Source organism: Talpa europaea (assembly GCF_964194135.1).
Source record: "Talpa europaea genome assembly, chromosome: 4".
Classification (NCBI taxonomy): Eukaryota; Metazoa; Chordata; class Mammalia; order Eulipotyphla; family Talpidae; genus Talpa; species Talpa europaea.
In genome coordinates, this window is record NC_140070.1 from 53,740,320 (window position 1) to 53,761,408 (window position 21,089).

General features: G+C 34.7%; 1 protein-coding gene across 5 annotated transcripts in view; it reads left to right on the forward strand.

Annotated features, from left to right (window-relative positions):
* Positions 1-15,024, forward strand: part of U2SURP (U2 snRNP associated SURP domain containing) — a gene marked incomplete at both ends in the record, with an annotated part of 45,368 nt that extends 30,344 nt beyond the window's left edge. For all 5 annotated transcript variants that reach the window (XM_084231176.1, XM_084231173.1, XM_084231174.1 and 2 more), the window contains 8 exons: positions 1,192-1,348; positions 2,559-2,654; positions 3,311-3,377; positions 6,854-7,013; positions 10,260-10,370; positions 12,278-12,396; positions 13,563-13,739; positions 14,886-15,024. In XM_084231176.1, coding sequence (XP_084087302.1) covers positions 1,192-1,348; positions 2,559-2,654; positions 3,311-3,377; positions 6,854-7,013; positions 10,260-10,370; positions 12,278-12,396; positions 13,563-13,739; positions 14,886-15,024 — 1,026 coding nt within the window. The remainder of the gene's footprint in view (positions 1-1,191; positions 1,349-2,558; positions 2,655-3,310; positions 3,378-6,853; positions 7,014-10,259; positions 10,371-12,277; positions 12,397-13,562; positions 13,740-14,885) is intronic.
* Between the last annotated feature and the right edge of the window lie 6,065 nt (positions 15,025-21,089).

The following is a 21,089-nucleotide window of genomic DNA, read 5'->3' on the forward strand; positions in this document are numbered from 1 at the left end:
GTTGTGTCCTTACGTGAAAATTGATGACTTTTTTTATTTGATGACACGGAAAAGTTTATGTTAGTAGGAAAAAAACCCAAGTAATAGAGCAGTATATATACGTATAGTATGATTGCATTTTGTTAGAGATAGCACTTTAAGTAAATATGTACATGAAAGTATGTACTGCAACAGCAGCAGATTCTGTTCATCACTATTCTGTTGCTTTTTACCTTCTCAGTGGTTCTTGAATCCTTCATCTTCATTTCTACTACCTTAATTCAGCTATTGTATTTTCATTTTCATTCCTATAAGCTCCTCCTCAGTGACCTCTCTTGTCCAACCACATAGTCCCTGTTCCGATTTCTTTTCTTTTTTTTTTTTTTTTTAAGATTTATTTTTTATTTATATAATAGCTGGGGTACAGGCCAGAGGCACGGGAGGGTGAGAGGATTTACCAGAGACAGAGTGGGAGCAGAACAGGCAGACGGACCGAAAGCACTGCTGAGGGGAGCAGCAGGCAAGACAGGAGAGGTCTGCCTCTCTGTGGGAATCTCCCTGGCTGGCCAGGAATCGAATTCGCGCTGCAGAGGCTGCAGACAGCTTCACAGTGCTGTGCTCAAACCTCTAGGCCACTGGGGAGGCCTCCTGTTCCAATTTCTTAAGTGTACAGTGCTTCCTCCTACCATAGACTTTTGTACATGTTCTTCCCTCTTTCTGGAACTTGTCTTTATTTGGGATCCTTCAGATCTCCGGTTAAGCAATAACTTCATAGAGCCTTCTCTGACCACTTCAGGTAAAACCAATTTATAGTCTAATAGCAGTCACTGTAATTATAATATGTGTATATCATTGTGATTGTCTGATTGCCTGGCTACCAACTGGCCCTTACTCTCCACACCCCTCAGTTACACTGTATTCAATAACAAGAAGTAGCACCAAGAAACCAAGTTCATTTTTGCTTGTTATTGTATCTGCAGCACTGCTTATGTTATCTAGCATCAATCAGCACTTTGTAAATATTTGGTAAATAGTGCACAAATGACTGCTTCTTTGTCAGACTAGATAATTAAATATATTCTTACTGTGTCTTCACATTGGATTTGTGAATATGAATATCCACCTGTTTGGCTTGTACTGGATTGCAAAATTGTAGCAATATGACTTTAGCAAGCAAAAGAAAATGTTACAATAGTATGTGTGTTTTTATAGGATGTACCAGATGATCTGGATGGTGCTCCCATTGAGGAAGAGCTTGATGGTGCACCTCTAGAGGATGTGGATGGAATTCCTATTGATGCTACTCCCATCGATGATCTTGATGGAGTCCCTATAAAGAATCTTGATGATGATCTTGATGGAGTGCCTTGTAAGTTCAGATTTCAATCTGATTAAATCTGGCTAATAAATTGATTCCAAAACTTTGTTTTGCTTTTTAATTTAATTTAATTTTATATATAATTCTTATATCTTTTTTCATTTTTGCACAATGTATGCATTTTCATTTTGGTTATATTCCCCAAACAATTCCCACCCCCCTTTATTTGATCCTAATCCCTCCTCTCCTCCCCCCCGCATTCCAAAACTCTTAATTGCTATACATGCTAATAAGGAAAGGGGTTGTCATTACTGATTATGGTATCAGGTGTTAATTTTTTCTGTCTTGTTTTTGGCTTTTCACTGTCCTGTAATATATATGACTGTGTCAAGAAAAGGGTTTTCAGGATTTCTAGTTAGTTTGGTCAGCCTCTTCAAATATTACCAAGTTCTATTTATTTTTTTTTTAATTTTTCATAGAAGAACTGGGGTGTAGGCCAGAGGTGTTGGGGTGTGTGTGAGAGGATTCACTAGAGACAGAGAGGGGAGCAGACCAGACAGATTACTGAAATAAACTGCTAAGGGGAGCAGCGGGCAAGACAGGAGATATCTGCTGCACCATATGTGGGTTAACTCCCTGCCTGGGGATCGAACTTAGGCCGTAGAGGTGATAGCCTTGAGAGTCAAACCCTAGGTCACCAGGGAGGGCTTCAAGTTTTGTCATACTTGTCAGAAAAAAACTATAGGCAAAGTCTTGTGCTCAATTGTATTTATAATCCCAGGTGCCTGGTTCTGTGTTTTTATTTTCCTTAATTATAGGTTCAGTTTTCCTAACTTCCTAAACTCATTTTTGGATATAGAAAATGTACACAATCTTCAGTACATTTGAATTAATTATATGTTAAAATACTGAATAGTAAATTAATTTAATAGTTTAAAAATAAGTAAGAGTATTAAGGATTTTATTTACTTCCTTAACTTCTCCTTTTGACTAAAATAATAACCTGTTCTGAATTTTTTTATACACACACACACACACACACACACACACGAATACCATATCTACATAAAAATCGTGTGTATATACTTTTAAAAATTGTACCTCGGGTGCACATCATTGTGTTAATCGTAGTCTTTGTTCATGAACTAGCATTATTAGTCTGTGTTGTTTTATTTTACTTTTTAATAATAGTGAATATCCACGAACTCTTCAAGTTAACTCATCCTCTAGTAGGGTTAATGGCTCATTTTTTTCCCAATAGTGGATGCGACTGAAGACTCAAAGAAGAATGAACCTATATTTAAAGTTGCCCCATCAAAATGGGAAGCTGTAGATGAATCTGAATTGGAAGCACAGGGTGAGTAGAAGAACAGTAAATACGGAGCTTTTAAGAAATTGGGTGTTTAAAATTAATCATTGGTGTTTGTGTTTTATGTTTTATAACATGTTTCAACCTTAAGACCCAACATTACTGTATTACATTTAGTGGCTTTTTGTTGTTGCTGTTAACAGTTATATTTTTTAAATCCTTCAGTTTGGAACCTGTAAGGGTAATTGGAGAGACCTCTGAACGTTTTAGATTAAGGGATTTCAGTAGACAATGTAGATGGAAACTTATGGAAATCTGTTTAGAGGTCAGTTTCAAAGACATCAAACGTTACCTTCCCATAATGCTTGACTTTATGGGAAGTGTTTGGACCTTCCTTTTATACTTAGTTGGATACGTAGCCCATACAATCTATAATTGTGAAAATTTAAAGGTTCCAATGAAATAAATTGTAACTATCCAACACAAAAATAAGGATGACAACACAATTTGTTCATGAATTAAAATAAAATTTTATTGTAGGTATAAGGGAAGAAATAGATTTAGTGGCTATTCAAAGAAAAAATGAATATAGATAAAAACTTTAGTGATAGAAACACTTAATTCTAAAGCAGGACCTCTACCATGCTACTGGAAAAATGCTAATTTACCTTATAAAATTACATCCTTTTTCCCCCTCCATTCAGCTGTTACAACTTCTAAATGGGAGTTATTTGACCAGCATGAAGAATCAGAAGAAGAAGAAAATCAAAAGTAAGAATCTAAGTTTGAATATACTGTTTCTTGCTTCTCTGTTCCCTTGTGCGTTAAGAGGTATGCTTGAAATAATAGTGAAGAAGAAAACTTCACTTTTTATAAAATTTTGTGAAGAGGATCACTTTCAGTGTGCCATTGTTTTTCCAGTGAATTAAAGAGCTTTTGGTTTCTGGTCTTGATGCATCTCGTTTCACTTTGCTTTTGAGTTTATTTTTCTACACTAGGTTTTGCATTTTCACTTTGTAGTTACTAAATGGTCAGCTGCATTTTTTTCAAATCTTTGTCATCTAATATTGTTTTGGTTCTACAAAAAAAAGTGGTTTTTTTAAATGGAATGAGAAGTTAATGCTTTTCTTTTTGTTTATACCTTACCAAGAAAAACTCTGCTTTATGACGATGCTATTAAGTTTTGATATAATGAGACACACTTGGCAACAGTGATATCTTTCCAGAAATGGTGTGATCAGACCAAGTCAGCAATTATTGTGACAAAATATTTACAAAATAAAACTATGGTGTGCTGATGGAAATAGCTATGGAAGGCTGTTTAGGAATAGAGGAATTGAGAATAGTTTGCTTTAAATAGTGTTTTTCTTAACTTTTTTTTAATGTCTGTAATCCCATCATTAACAACATCTCTTACCATCATAGAATCAGTTTTAAAATGAGTATATGAACTCACAAGATAATTATTTAATTTAGAGGAAAGAAAAAGTACAAAAGCCATCGCAGAACTCAAAGTTCAATTGGTTTTATTTCCAAAGGTATTAAATTTCTTTTTGCATACATTTGATATTTATGTTAATATTTAGAATGTGAATGCATTTTAATGTTAACAGTGAAGCATTGGATTACGAGAAATTTATATTTTCAGTTTTCTCAGGAACTCCAAATAAATTCTGATAATAAAAATAACTTGATGAACATATGTAGCCACCGAAAAATACTTTTCATGTACAATTTTCTGTCCCTTGATATTTTCTTATACCTCACTGCTGCTCTCTAGTGACTGAATCCCAGAAACTAGTACTTAATTGCATTTGTGGCAGAAATATGATTGAATATATAGGTACTTGTATGACAGATGCTTTGGAGAAAATTTCCAAGTAGTAATTTAATTTCTTCTGTGAAGAAATTTGGATTTGAAATCTTAACTTTCCATTTTTTTAGACAAGCAAGATGAAATTGATACTGAATTTAGAATTGGTAACTAAGAGTTGAAGTCAAAACTGTTTATCTGCTCAGACCCTGAAAAATTATAAGAGTTGCAAAATATTTATATTTTAAATTATCAAAGGATAGCTCACTTAAAGCCTTAAATTATGTGATTATTTAGTGTGCAGCCATTTAAGTCTCTGTATATAAAAACATGCATATCTATTTTAAATATAAATTATATAATATATATACTATTCTGTGATCCAGGCTTTTCACTCAAGTTCTGTGGGTATTAACCCATGTCATTCCATATATTTATCTGCTCTATACTAATCTATGGTTGGAAGCAAGTATTCAGACAAGTACACAAGGATGTTTACCAAGGCATATTTGATACTGCAAAAAAAAAAAAAAATGGGGGGGAATTGTAAACAACAGACTGGAATAGGTTAAGAAATTTCCATTGCACTCATACCACAATTTAATTATCTGTGACACATCCTTAGTGATTGATCATTTCCAGAATACTTCAGTAAATATTTGTATTTATACATGCAGCTTATTTAAGAACATCTGAAATACTTTGTAAAACTTTTATGCACCATAAAACAAGTCATTTTTTTGTTTTAAATAATTAAAACCATTTAGGAAGTAACTGGCAAATTGGTAAAAAATACTAAGTAAAAGACTTATTCCCAAAGAGAATATGGTTTTATCTTTTATGAATGATTTTGACTATTTCAGTTTTATATTAGTTTGTACCTGTATACGGTACTAATAATTTGTGGGACTCTGAGAGTATAAAGTTTGTAGAACATTTTAGTAATGTTTTGCAGAATACCTTTGGATGAGAAATTAAAATGCTAGCAATGTGCTCTTTTTACCATGTTTTTTTTGAATATGTGTTACTGGCACTTTATTTTTATCCTGCCTTTACTTAATTTTTTGTTATTCAGTGTGTGAGTCTTAGCAGACTCTCAAATTTAATTTTATTTGCAAAGAAGTTGGTAAGGACTTTTACTTATGGTAGAATATTAAGTACCCAAATACCAACATATAAAGACTTAACAGGTTCAGATGTTAAAGGGAAAATGGTATGTTTTTTAGGCTAGTAACATTTTTACCAAAATATTGTTTAAAAGAAATTTGGTGTATACATAAATATTCTGAGTTAGTTTGTACATGGATGACTTGATTTTACCAGATTTTGCCCATATACACACATAAAGCTCAGTTCTAGAATACAGATTTTTTTTTAAAGCCCCTTCATCCTTTGTGCTGCAGAAATGTATTATTAATTCTTTTCTTGCAGTGACCACCACTTTACACATAGTTGCCTGCCAATTTCCACTCAATTGTTTCTAGAAGGGCAGGAGAATTTTTTTTTTTTAAAGATTTTTACTTTTATTTATTTATTTTATTTATTTATACAAGCACTGGGTACAGTCAGAAGCGTGGGAGGGTGAGAGAATTCACCAGAGCCAGAGCGGGGAGAGAGCAGGCAGAAGGACCGAAGTACACTGCTGAGGGGAGCAGCGGGCGGCAGGAGAGGTCTGCACGCCATGTGGGACCCTCTTCCTGTGGCCTGGGAGCAGCCAGGGATCGAACTGGCGCTGCAGAGGCTGCGGGCAGCTTCGCAACCCAGCGCTCAACTGCTGCGCCACCGGGGAGGCCCTAGGGCAGGAGAATTTTTTTTCCTTGTATCCTTACCCATGGTAATCACTCAGCTTTTCATTTTCTTCTTATCTGACATAGAACCTGCTCAATTTTCATATCGAGCTATGACATGAGTACTAATGTGTGCTAAACATTAAAAGTTTATATATTGCTCCTAGGATTGCATGTTGATCAGATAGTCTTTACGTGCAGCATTGATTGTTTCTAGTAATTCTGTGTGATACAAACTCATGTAATTTTTAGTTTATAGGCTCTGCTAAAGGAAAGGTGAACATTTGGTTTTTTAAGCATTGTTTCATGTAATCACTCTGAACTGTGGAGTTTCCAGAAAGCATTGATTATTCATTTCATTTAACTTGCAGGATGAAAGGCACACAGATAACATTAACACAGAAGTAAGATATTTTAAATTATATGTTGAAGCTCAATTTTTCTGAAGAAAATAATTTTTAAACATTCGTCTGTTTTATGCAATATTTTATAGGATATGTTTTAGTGGTAAATTTTCCTCTTACAAACATAAGGTTAAATAGTGACAGTATTATTTAGAGTCTAAGGCAGTGGAAAAGAAAATAACCAGATTTAAAAATTGACATTTCTTTTATTTACTTGACAATGTATTTCACTTCTTTTTAAAGTCAGGAAGAAGAAAGTGAAGATGAAGATGATACTCAAAGTTCCAAATCTGAAGAACATCATCTGTACTCTAATCCCATCAAAGAAGAAATAACTGAGTCCAAGTTCTCTAAGTATCCTGAAATGAGTGAGGAAAAGCGAGCTAAACTTCGTGAAATTGAGGTCAGTGTGGCATTGAAGTTTAAGCTACACTTCAGAGACTTTCACTTTTTTCAACAAACTAGATTCCCTTTTGGCATCATGTGTTGTCCATACTGTTTTCCTTTTTGCCTACAACCCTCAGTTTGGGCCTTTTAAGTTGAAGTATCCCTTCTTTTGTGGTATTCTTTCCTTATCCCCCGGATTTGCTTGCTTCTCTATGTCTTGTGATTTTGTGTGTATATTGTGTATGTATGTATTATTTTTTTCCTGACTTGATTGTTTGATATCTAGGCTCTATATATGATATACTGAATTCTAGATGAAAAAAGACCATATCTTTGTATCATCCATCATCCATGTATTTCTAGTGAATGGCTCATAGGGAGAGCCTTTGAAATATTTTGAGTGTATGTAGTATGTAGCAAGGATGAGAGATATTTTCTGGCACTCCAAATTATCTTCGTATTTTATTATAGTAGCCTCATTTTAAATGTCTGAACCCTTTATTGATGGGAGAGAGTGGACAGTGAATGAGGCTTAATAAGACAAGGGGGAAAAGCACACAGGAGTATCCAATAATCTCAAGGAAACTTCTCTCCCTCACTCTGTTCCCTCTCCTTTTTTAATGTCTCTTTTGGTTACCAAAGGTATTCAGACATGTCTGAGAGGGAAGGGTATTGTAATGCAAACTTTCTTTTTTCTTGTTCCAAATGAAGCATCCCCAGTAGATGTTTCTGTCCTGATCCTGTGAAAAGGGGGAATAGTTGAGTAAGAAAATGATAGCTGGTCACTGTCCCAGAGCAACAGAAAGATAAAAAAGACTAACCAGCCATTATATGCACTGCTCTTTTTTGAGTTGGGACCCTTTTTTACCTGTGTTCTGGGTACTCTGGATTTGTACCTGACTTCAGCTGTATCATCAGAAGCTATAACTTAGGGATTTTTTTTTTTTTAACGATTTTTTTTTATACAAGAACTGGGGTACAGGCCAGATGTGTGGGAGGGTGAGAGAATTCACCAGAGACAGAGTGGAGAACAGAACAGGCAAACTGATGAAATACACTGCTGAGGGGAGCAGCGGGTGAGACAGGAGAGGTCTGCCCGCCAGGTGGGCATCTCCGCGGCCAGTGGGGATCGAACCGGCACTGCAGAGGCTGCGGACAGCTTCACAGCGCTGCGCTCAGCTGCCTGTGCCAAGAGGGAGGCCCAAGGATTTTTAAATGTTTCTCTAGGAATGCCTTTTGCCCTCCAAATAACATTCAGATCTGTTGTTTGACTTGTGAATGCTTAACTCTTAAAAAAATGATTTACCACAATGAGACTGGTTTACAGTCTATAGAAAAGAGTCACTGTAATTATGGGGATCTTCATGTGGTGGTGAATTCAAAGGTTTACATTCTACCCCAATCCCCTTCTCATCATTTTTACCATTATCTTAGTACTTGAAATCATCGTTAAAGCCAAAAAAAAAAAATCTTAACAATTTCTAAGAGTTTTGAAAGAAGAGGAGAGAACCTCAAAGCTCTGATTAGAAATGATCTTGCGGTGCCTCCCTGGTGGCACAGTGGGTTGAGCCACCACACTGTGAAGCAATCCACAGCCTCTTCAGCACGAGTTCTATCCCCAGCTGGCCAGGAAGACTCCCACATGGCAGACCTCTCCAGCCTCGCCCACTGCTCCCCTCAGCAGTGTATTTCAGTCACTCTGCCTGTTCTGCTCCCTGTTCTGCCTCTGGTGAATCTTCTTACTCTCCTGCGCCTCTGACCTGTACCCCAGCTCTTGTATAAAAATAAATAAATCTTAAAAAGAAAAAGAAATGACCTTGATTATGAAAGTGGAATTAGTTAGAAAAAGGGCAAAAATCAGAGACCATACTAGAAATGTTAATGAAGTCAGAAGTAATGAAATTGCCACTTAGAATGGAAAGGAATTTTTTTTGTAGCTTGTTGCAAGCAATTGGAAAGCCTCATTTGTAATGAAGGGGGGGAAATAAGTACAAGTGATGTCGTATTTTAAACTATAAAATAGCATTTAAAGAACTTCTCAATGTCTGAATAAAATCACTTAAGAGGTTTGCATCTACGGTAATTCTATAAAGAGTATTTTTACCTCTTTTCTTTGAGGTTTGATCTGCAGCCTGATGGTATTACCCAGGATTTGGGTGCTTTCCACTTTTGTCTTGGACATCCTCTGAATTTTCATATTTTTCACCTTATTTGTCCTCCCTTAGTTCAGTAAGGATGTAAGTGTATGTATGTGTGTTGTGTATATTTTATATATGTGTAAAATATATATCAGCCAACAACCTACATTCTTTTGCAAACAGCCTTGTCATGAATATTTTTGTATAAGTAGCTTTATGCTCATATATGAACATTCTGAAGGATAACTAAGAAATGGAATTGGAACTTTTTTGTGGGACTTTTTTTTAAATCAGTAAATACTATCTAAAAAAGTACTTTCTGAATCTTTTTTTTTTTTAATTTTTTTTTTAGACTTACTTATTTATTTATACAAGCACTGGGTACAGTCAGAGGTACGGGAGGGTGAGAGAATTCACCAGAGCCAGAGCGGGGAGCAGAGCAGGCAGAAGGACCGAAGTACACTCCTGAGGGGAGCAGCGGGCGGCAGGACAGGTCTGCACGCCATGTGGGACCCTCCTCCGGTGGCCTGGGAGCAGCCGGGGATCGAACTGGTGCCGCAAAGGCATCAGGCAGCTTCGCAACCCAGCGCTCAACCTCTGAGCCCTGAATCCTTTTTTTAATGTCCAGTGATTGCCCTGTACTGTAAATAGAGTTAAACCTTTTTTTTTTTTTTTTTTTTTTTAATTTGCGTTTAGGTCCTTATGTTCTATTGCCTGTTGTCATACTGGAGTTATGCTTGCCTTTAGTATCATTACCTTTGTAATTTGGGGAACCATATACCAAATTGATGATCATGGTGTTGAGAGAGTGAGTTCTTAAAGGCATGCACCACAGTTCTTGGTTTTCGAATCATTACACTATCAAGTCATTTCCTATAATCCATGCCTGTCACTTGAATTTTGCCTAGTTGGCCTTGTCTGACAAGTTGCCCCTCAGATAAGCGTGTTTGAGGTTGTATTTTGACTGAGTCCTAATTATGTACTACTTTGCTGTATTTATTATGTTTTTCCTTTTTACACACTTGTTCCTGAGAAATGATTTTTATTTTTTAACAAGGAGTAAAGCACTGCTTGAGAAGCTATAGTGATGAAAAGATGCATTTTTAAAATGTCTTTTTTCACAGCTCAAAGTTATGAAGTTCCAAGATGAATTAGAATCTGGAAAAAGACCTAAAAAACCAGGCCAAAGCTTTCAGGAGCAAGTAGAACACTATAGAGATAAACTTCTTCAACGAGTAAGGAATAAGTTTACTCATTAATATGTTTTTTTCCAGTCTAGTTGTTTAACTAACTAGAATATTGGAATTTGGTATACTTAAAGAAAAGTATACATATTTCCTTTGATGTATAATTGCAGAAGTATTGCTAGGCTATTAGAAAATCCTGCTGAGAGCATACCTTCAAAACTGGGAGATCCTATAGACAACAAACAACTCTGAGAAATGGCACAGACACAAAGATGGTGTTAGAGTTTGGGCAGTTCTGGGGTTGGGGAGTTCACGTAGCACTACTTTTCCATTGTTTGCAAGGAGGAACAGCAAGTAAAAAGCCTCATTGATGAATTTTAAACCTTTGAAGGACATTATATTCTTGTACATTTAAAAAAAAAAGTGGAGTAATATAAAGAGAATTTTAGAACAAGGAACCCCACAGATAATTGTTGAGAGAACCCAGGAATTTTATTGGGATTGCTGCTACTTCTACCTTTATGTTTATTGTCGTTACAGAAATATTATATAGGATGAGCGAGGAACAGGATAAAACTAGAGGGGAGTTTACAATCACTGTGAAACTGTCAGTGATGCAGAACTGGTAGAAAAGATGCAAATGAGATTTTCAAGGAGATGTTATGTATTTGTACTCCATGTGTCCTTTGGAGATGGGGTTTGATCTGCAGGGAAGATTATGTAGTTTGAGATGTCTTAATGGTAGCACTGAATATATTAACATTTTAGTCTCCTTGTAGTCCATGATTATAATTGGAAGGAAGGACCTATTTCTTGAAACTATATGCTTGGGTTCAGTAAACCATGGTCGTTTTCTGATTTTTGTAAATAAACTTTCTGGAGCACAGCCCATGCCCCTTCACTTAATATATTGTCTGTGGTGGTTTTTGTACTAAAGTGGCAGAGTTGAATACTTGTGACAGAGACTCTAAGTAGTCCACAAAGCAAGTATGTGCTATCTGGCTCTTCACAGAAAGTGTTTGCCAATGCCTAGTATAGGCTTTTTAGCAGCTAATCAGGTAGCTTTCTTGATGCATAAGAATTACAGAGAAATTAAATTCCTGATAATGAAGTGTTAAGTTTTGTTTGTGGGTTCATTGTTGGTAGCCCACTCCATTAATTACACTATCAACAAAAATCATAGTTTCTAATTAGAAGTAGCAATTATAGTAGCTGGGGATAAAGCAACTAAGTTACTTTTCTGGTTTATATTATGTCATAATCATATAGTTAATTCTTTATAAATTAAGATTTAAAGTTTCTAATACAATTGGTGACTTCTTAGTAATAAGATTTTCTGATGGGTGATTATTGCAAATAGCCATCTCCCCCTTTCATCCTATTGCTTTAGTAAAAGCACTCTCTTCTGATTAAATCAACTTGCTATAGAGTTAGAGTCACTACCATTTTATTGTAGTCTGAGATGGAAGGGTCAGAATGGAGTTAACATTTTCAAATTTTTTAAAAGTGTAAAGATAGTGCTTTATAGGTGGTAGAGAACTCTGGCTCTGAAGCTTGGACTCAATTCTGACTTAACCATCCTGTGAGACTGTGGGTATGGTGTTTAACATTTGAGTCTTAATTTTCATCTCTAGAATGAGAATAATAGTACTGTGCCTGAGAGTATTTTGAAGAATTATATGAATTGGTATATGACACATTATTTAGTTATACCTTGGCATATGATAAGCACTTAGTAAATATTTAACTGTCACTTGTGTCAGTGTTACTATTCAATACAAGCAGAAGAAAAGACTTTTTTTCCTGGAAGAGTAGGTATTTTTTTTTAAAACGGTACAACATCTGCAGTTGTGATTTAAAAGATAGTTGGCTAGAAGAGAAAATGTTACATAAATGCGACTAACCCAGATTGGTATATTTTTAATGACTAATCTTTCTTTAAAAAAAAAAAACAGGAGAAAGAAAAAGAATTAGAAAGAGAACGAGAAAGAGATAAGAAAGATAAGGAAAAAATGGAATCTCGATCCAAAGATAAGAAGGAAAAAGATGAGTGTACTCCAACACGGAAAGAAAGGTATAACATTGTCATTCAATGCCTATACTGATTTCAAAATTTGAAGTAGTGTTTATTTTGTAACTATTTTATGACTGATGCCAACAAACTGAGAATTTTTCCTACCTGCAGGAGGCAGAGTTAGTTTAAAATGGGATGTATTTAGTTGATACTTGACTTAACTGGGACATCATCCTTTTGCATGGTTAATATGGTACCTTAGCCTTAGTTCAGTGTGAGAATTTAGTTACTGTATTAGGTATCAAACCTAAGGATTAAATAACAAACAGCGTGCTAGATCTTCCGTGTTGCCTCTTACATCAGCATTTCTTCCAGACTCTGTGTGCTGAGGCTACTACCTGTAAACTTGCGTTTCCTAATCCTGTGTCTAAAGATTGTATACATAGTCCGCTGGAACTTGCTTCTTTCTTCAAGTCTTCATTCTAGCCAGGATCATTTCTTCTAGATTTTTTTTCTTACTTTCATAGTTCTGAATCTCTGATTTAGTAGAGAAAATGGATTCAGTTAACAGAACTGAGGTTTTCCTAATAAAAAGCAAGCGAATGAGGAAAAGAACATCTGGTTTAGCTATTATAGAGGTAATACTCTGATTACAGATAACATAGTTATACTAACTGGTTAAATAATAAATTATCACTTTTTTTCCTTAAGTTAATTTGTTGTAATTTCAAATCTACAGAAAAGTTGGAAGAGTAGTATAAAGAATTTTCAGGTTAATCCTTCACCCATATCCCCAAAATGTTAAAATAGTTCTACTTAAGCTTTTTTACCCTTCTCCTTCCCCACCAAGCTTTTAAAAGTAATTTGTCCGTATGATGCCCTGTTTTCTTACATAACTATAATAAAAGTTTCATGATTGGGAAATTAACATAAAAAACCAGTATTATCTAATCGGAGACCTTAAGGAAATTTTGTCCATTGTCCAAATAATCTCACTTAAAGCAAAAGTAAATCCATTTTGGTTGAATTCAGTTTCTATCTCCATCAACCTATTTTTAAGACTTACTTGTTCTTAGTATAAAGGACTTTGAATGTTGCTGAAAAATCACATTAATAAGGTTAGTGAAAATAAAGCTAGTGTAAATTGGTAGCTAATTTAGTAGAAGGAAAATGAATACCTGATCCTTTGCTCATGTATGGAATGTTTTGGGGGCTTTGTTCCATAGGAAAAGGCGACACAGTACCTCCCCTAGCCCATCTCGCAGTAGCAGTGGTAGACGAGTGAAATCCCCATCACCAAAATCGGAGCGATCAGAGCGTTCAGAACGATCTCATAAAGAGAGCTCACGGTCCAGGTCATCTCACAAAGATTCTCCTAGAGATGTTAGCAAAAAGGCCAAAAGGTAAATGAAAGTCATTCTTTGTCATATTTCAAATGCCAGTTTCCTTCTTGTTCTAACAGCTTTTGAAAATAATTTGCTTGGCAGTCATTTTAAAGAATTTTAGAAAACCAAAGAGATACCTCCCCACCCCAGTCTCCTAATGACTAAAGCCCAGAAAGCTTATAACAAAGTAAAGATCAGTCAAGAATTTCAAACGTCACGTTCATTGTTTTGTATGGAATAGGGTTAGCTGCTTTACTTTTCCTTCTGTTCTTTCGTTTCTATAGTGTTCTTTGACTTTGTCAAGGCTGAAAGAAAAATACCCCAAGCTCCTCCCAGCAATCTTATTAGCAAGTTCTTGGGTAGAGACTTGTGAAAATAAATACCTCAAATACCATTTCTTCACTGTGTATTTTAGTATGCTTTTTTATATATATCTATATATAGAGAGTTTTTTTTTGTAGTTCTGGAAAAGTAATTTAGACATGTTTTATTTATCTGGTGTTATATTGAGGAATTTTCCTGAGCACTAAAATTGCTTTATGTTCTAAAACCTAATTACTGTGACTATTTTTTTGTAAAATCTTTTATAACTTTCCTGTTTTCTAAATGGGATCTGGGTGTATACATGTATGTGTATGTATGTGTATATAAACACTCACACATGTGAAATATATTTGTTTTGGTAATCTTTACAAAGACCACTTACAAAATTAGCTGTCTTTTATAAATCCCTTGAATGATGCTGCAGTGCTTGGTACTTTTTCCCTCAAGAAGATAAGGCTGCAAAACTTCTTTTAAAATTTTGTGACTTAAATACCATTTTGAATGTGTGGATTTAGTGGTAACTTTGTGGTATGTCAAAATCCTGGAGGAGCGTGTTGAAAATGCATACTCCCAGTTTCTACCTCTTGAAATTCTGGTTCAGTAAATCAGTGATAGACTGGAGAATTTGCCCTTTTAAGCAAACACACCACTGGTGATCACTGACGTGTTGCATTGTAAGTACAAAATCTGTTATGTTTGTGTATAGTAGGCAAAGTATACATTGAGAAGTTTGCAGCCGTTTTTATTGTCCTCTGTTAAAGATTGTTTTTAGATAATTTAAGGACAGTCATTGTTGATCACATGAACTCTTTGATAAGTTGTTTTTGTTTGTTTCCTCAGATCACCATCTGGTTCAAGGACACCTAAAAGATCTAGGCGATCCCGGTCTAGATCCCCTAAGAAATCAGGGAAGAAATCCAGATCTCAGTCCCGGTCTCCACACAGGTCTCATAAAAAGTCAAAGAAAAACAAACACTGACATAAGTTTTTAAGATGCTGTCACTTATTGGAAATGCGATTTTGTTTTGTGCCTGAACAGTCTGTTTTTAAAAAAAAAAAAACAAAAAATCAAATGAAAGCGCATTCCTGGGGTTTTTGTTTATTTGTTTGTGAATGCATGTGTAAACTCATGAGTACTGCATCTGTAGACATGTCATTGTTTTATATTGTATAAATTACTTTCATTGTGGCTGTTTTTCAAGATGAAATTTTTATTGTGCTAATGAATTTCATCAGAAATGTGTATAATGGATCTGCTGGCAGTAGTAGTTTTTTGTTTTAGGATGTTGTGACTTAGCAAAAATAATACAGATGTCTTCCCCCATTTTGTAGCTTTGACAATTTAAATTAGATTTCAAATAAAATCTCAACAGAAAACTATATGTTGTTTTTTTGCCCTGCTGGTGACATCAAGTCCCTTGAAGTCCTACTTAAGTGAGTTTGGCATTTCTGTTGTTTCTTATACCTAATGCACTTTACAAGCTCCATTGCTCAAGTAACTAAAGTTTTATATTTACTAAGATGACTATCAAAATTAAGGGACCTGAGACCATTTAGTAGGTTTGCCAACCAGTTTCTTTGATAAGGTTCTCTTGGGTAATACTAGTACCCAGTGATCAAAGTACTAGGTGAAAGTGGCATGACGTCTTGTTAATGGAATGCCTGGCTGAAACATGTTTCTTTTTTTCAAAGAAGCAATATGATTTAAATACACACAACTTGTGTCCTGAGCAACTGCTTCATTTTAGGAAAACCTAAATCTCCATCTTTTGATTTTATCTATCATGATAAATTTATTTATGAGTCTTCTAACAGGAGTTAGCCATAGTTTTTTGTATGATAGTTACCCTCCTCTGTAGGCTAGCTTTCAAACACTGGTATCAGTATATTTCTACAAGGTTCTGTTTTAAAGTACCGTATTTTTAAAAGAATTTACTTTTAGGTTTAGCCTTAAGTAAAATTTAAAATAGATTTCAGGAAACTTAACATCCAGTGGGTTGTAATTTAAAGTGCAAAAAGTTAATCTAGATCATTTGCACAGTTGAAATCTGTTTTACAAGTGGGAATAAAATTGCCACAGTATGAGGAAGAAATAAGAAAACTTGTATAATGTTGATCATACTATTGCTGTAAATATAGTATAATAAAGGGTTATGTAGACTTGACCTGACACTAGTACTTGTGAATCTTGTTTTCAGTTTTTCATTTAGATACTTCATGTAGTGGTTTGATGGGTTGTTTTTTCTCCCCTAACAGGAAGAATAGAAAACTATTAATGGATTGTTTTGAGTTATCTTGCTTTAAAAAAAAAAAAAATGTTTTTTTCACATTGTTTTACTAAATCTTGCCTAGTAGCATAATAAAATATGCTGTACCCATGATTTGGGGTGTAGGTATATTAGCTGTGCAGTGAGGCATGCTGTTTCCAAATTGGGCAAACCTACAGTAGTTTTACAAATAAGCCAATCAGATTATTTTACTTAATGGTTCTTATCAACATACAGTATTACTTGAAAGTTAATTCCCTTAATGTTCACTCTTGTTTGTCCATATTGTTAGGAAATGTTAACTCATGAGTGTTGCTCAGAATGATTAAATATGAACATTTGGTGCTGGTTTTTTTTTTAAAAAAACCTACAAATAGAGCCATTTAAAAACTAACATTTTTTTTCTCCCCTGTTCATTGCCTGGGAGAATGCAATTTTATATAGTTACCTTTCTTTTCAAAAATAACAACGTTGAGTTGCTGGTGATTTGGGCATCTGTCATTTGCTATCTTTAATAGTATAGGCTTAGAAATACTTGGTTGGGTAATAATTTTGCTATTCAAGTTTCAAAAAATGCTTATTTCTCTCTTAAATACGTTGGAGAAGCAGGAGTCAGTAGAGAAGTTTGTTATGTCAGTTTTGTGTGCTTATTTGTAATATTTTCCCATTGCAATGGATCTTAGTGGTTCTTTTAATCTGGATCCAGCTATAATGAAGAATGGTTATTTTATAGCAGTTCAGACTTGGCTTCCTTGTGGGTGGGTGGGTGTTGCTTAAGGTTGATAGAATATATATTCTGTGAAGTTTGTTAATGTGTGTATTAGTTTGTATTGAGTTTTTCCCCTGGAATTGCAAATGGTATTAGATAGGTTATTTCTAATTTTAATGAGAAAATAAATAGAATAAACCTGTCTATTCTCCATGGATTCTATGAAAGTTCAATGGAATAAAAAAATGGTGAATTTAAAGGTGAAGTTCTACCATATTTTTATAATAGCCTATTGTTCATCTGTTTCCTTTCTAAAAAGCGCTCTTAGATAGCAAATTTTCTACCAGTTGACTGAAATGTTCATAGGCATGGCCTTCTGGCTACAGGAAATACCCTGTTCTAGCTCTGCAATACTTAATATCCTCTACCATAGCTACATGTAAGAGGAAATCCTCTGTTGTCTACTCTTCTTAAAAAGGGTGTGACTTAAAACTCTTTACCCTTCCACCAACGTTTATATACAGTGTTTCTTTACCAGGTTAATACCATTTAATCTCCCTCTCCTATGTAGGTGAAAGTAAATAAGAGGCGGTCTGTTTCTTACCAAAGAGAGACCTGTAATTAAAAAGGATTATGTTTGTGAAATTTTTTTGACATTGTGTTTCCTTATTATCCTTAGTAAAGTGTATAGGCATTTTTGAGCTGTAATATGTTAAGAAATAAGGGATTAAAGAACTAAAACAAAAAAAGCCCTGACCTAAAAGAGAGCTTTTATTTGGCTCAGAATGTTCTTGGCTTTTCTGCTACAGTTTGCAGAAATTACTATACAGTGACCTAATTTTTCTTTATTGCAGACCATTCCTGTGGGCATATCCTGAGACTTTTATCCCTATTAAAGAGACTTAAGAGAGAGGAAATACTTGATTATGATAACTGTATTTTTCCTCCCAAACTTTTTATTTTCTCCAGCTCAAAAATAAACATTTTTTTTAAGACATTTCAATCATGATCTAGTTTTTGTTATTGGAAATATTCTGTACACATTTGTCTTTGTGATCGTACAATTTCCAAAAAATTATATGAGCATGATAATAGCTTATTATGATTATTAAAAATGAGAGCAAATCTATTGTCAGTCACTTGACCTGTTATGAAGGCCACAACAGTAATTTCTGCTGAAGTTTGTTTTTAAATAGTACCATATTTTGAAGATTGTACATTTAAGAGAACTTTTATTTCTTTGTTGTTTTTTTTGCTATTTTAATGGAAGAGGTTGAAGCAAATTCAGTGCAGATACTAATGAAGTTTCAAGGAACATGTAACTGTAAAAACACAGAGTGCTTGTTTTCTGATTTCATATGCATGAATAGATTTTAGAAGATGCTTAATTCATTATTCCCTTTTTTTTTTTTTTCCTATTTTTGTTATTGAACTCCCAGGACTTAGGTATATACAAATCCCAGGGGAAGTGTTGTGATGCTAGACTAAAAGGTGGGAATGTGCTGCTGTTCAGGGTGAGCCATGTCCATTGTTAAAAATTCAATGCCTCAGTGTTTACTCAGTACCACCTCATGGAGCTTCAGTGTAAATGGGTTATATGTATAATTGGTTATTTATATAGTTTTGTAGACCTATAGATAAAATGCCCTCATTTGTCATGTAATTGTGCTTGGAGTATTTGTGTTTATCGTTTTACTTCCACAGGCTCTTGTATGTTCTATTTCTGGTGGCTTGAAATACCAGGAAAGACAATTTAACATTTTTTTCAGAAATGAGAATAATATAGTTGAAATCAGCTCAGCTGAAATATTCTACAGCAAGACAATTTCTTTTGGGTGAACTGATTCCATATTTAGTTACTCTTAATGTAAGGATTAAGTTTATTGTGGAGCTGCTTTCCAAACTGTCACTTTATAGTTTTTCTACATAAAGATTATATAGTTGCAAAGGTTGTGGAATTTGCCTTTTGTTGTTGTTTTTGACTTTTAATTACTTTAATAAAAATACATTGTTTTCATAGCAAACTTTAGACTCATGTAATTTTCTACATGTAGTTTTTCTAATGCAAGCCAGTAAACCATTATCTAGGTTTCAGCAGCTTTCTCCCAAATGTGAAAAATAAATGATGCGCTGCATTTAGCAGTTGTAGTCAAAACATTGCTGTATTTTGTTAAACATTTTCAGGGTAATTATTCTCTTGATTAGGAAACTCCATTTTGTTATTGGTTCCCTATGTTTCAAAGAGTTATTTTGTTAGAAAATTTCAGACATATACAAAAGTAGGAGAGTGAAATCAATATCCCTGTACCCATCTACCTGCAAGTATCAACTTAATAGTATGTATCTCTAATTATTTTATTTTCAAACATAACTATAGTATCATTAGCACATTAAAAAATTCATTGGTTCTTTTAAAAATTTTTATTTTTAATTATAAAATACTCATAGCAAAATTTATTATCTAAATTACTTTTATGGTTATAGTTAAGTATTCACCTTGGTGTGCAGCCAGTCTCCTGAGTTTTTTCATCATTCAAAATTGAAACTTATTAACTCTCCATTCCTTCATCCCTAATCTTTCCCATCACCACAATTTTGATTAAAATTTATTTATGGAAGCAGCATTGATTTACAACATTGTGTATGATTTAGAACAGGTTCACAATTCCTCAGATGTATGTCATCACACAAACCCACCAAAACATCCAGTCTTTTGCCATAGATCACTGGACACCTCTCCCACTTTGTTCTCTTTCCCTTTAATAGAGTCAATTCTGCAGTCATATTTTTAGGGTTTGTTTTGGTTTAATCAATTCATTTGCTTTGTTTCTGTAAATTGTAAATATGAGTGAAGTCATCCTGTATTTGTCTTCTTCTGACTTTTTCGCTCAGCATAATCCCCTCCAGTTCCATCCATGTTGTTGCAAATGTAAGAGGCCATCTCTTTATAGCAGAGTAGTAGTGCATTGTTTGTATGTACCACATCTTAATCCAGTCATCTGTCTTTGGGCACCTAGGTTGTTTCCTCAATTTGGCTGTTATAAATAGTGCTGTGATGAAAAGAGGAGTGTATATATGCCTTCAAATTAAGGTTTTTTGCATTCTTTGACTACATGCCAAGAAATGCAATTACTGGATCATATGATATATCTATTTTTAATTTTGAGAACCCCCATAATGTTTTCCATAATGGCTGAACTAGTTTGCACTCCCACCAATAGTATCTGATGGTTCCTTTTTTCCCACACCTTTGTCAACATTTGTTGTCTTTAGGTTTTTGATATGGGGCATTCTCACTGGAGTGAGGTGGTATTGCATTGTGGGTTTTTTTCCTTTTGCCCGTTTTTTTAAATTTTGATTGTATTATTTTTTTTATTTTTTACATCATTTTTATTTTTAAACTATTTGCTTCCCCCCACCCCCACAGGTATAGTCCCCATAGAGTTTCCTTCACCAATGCACCTGTGCACCATCACCTCAGTCCCTTGTGCTCCTCCCTCCCTCCCTCTAATCACTCTCCCTTCTCCCCTTTAGTATGTCCCTGATTTATAATTGTCTGTTTTTGCTTTGTTGTGTTTTGTACTGTTACTATTTTTTTTACATTGATGTCTTATTTGGTTCCCCTATATTCTTGCTATAAGTGAAACCATCCAATATTTTTCTTTTTCCTTCTGGCTTATTTCATGGAGCATAATTCCTTCTAGTACCATCCACGTTGCAGCGAATGGTGTGAGTTTATCTTTTATGATTACTGAATAATATTCCATCCATTGTATATATGCCTCATCTTGATCCAGTCATCTATTTTTGGGCATTTGGGTTGTTTCCAGGTTTTGCCTATTGTAAATAGTGCTGCAATAAACATAAGGGTACAGGTGTTCTTTTGAATGAATGTTTTTGTGTCCTTTGGGTAGATCCCTAGTAGTGGAATTGCCGGATCATACGGTAGCACCATTGGTAGCACCATTTTTAGTAGACGGAGGAACCTCCAAGCAGCTTTCCATAGTGGTTGGACCAGTTTGCACTCCCACCAGCAATGTCAGAGAGTTCCTTTTTTACCACATCCTT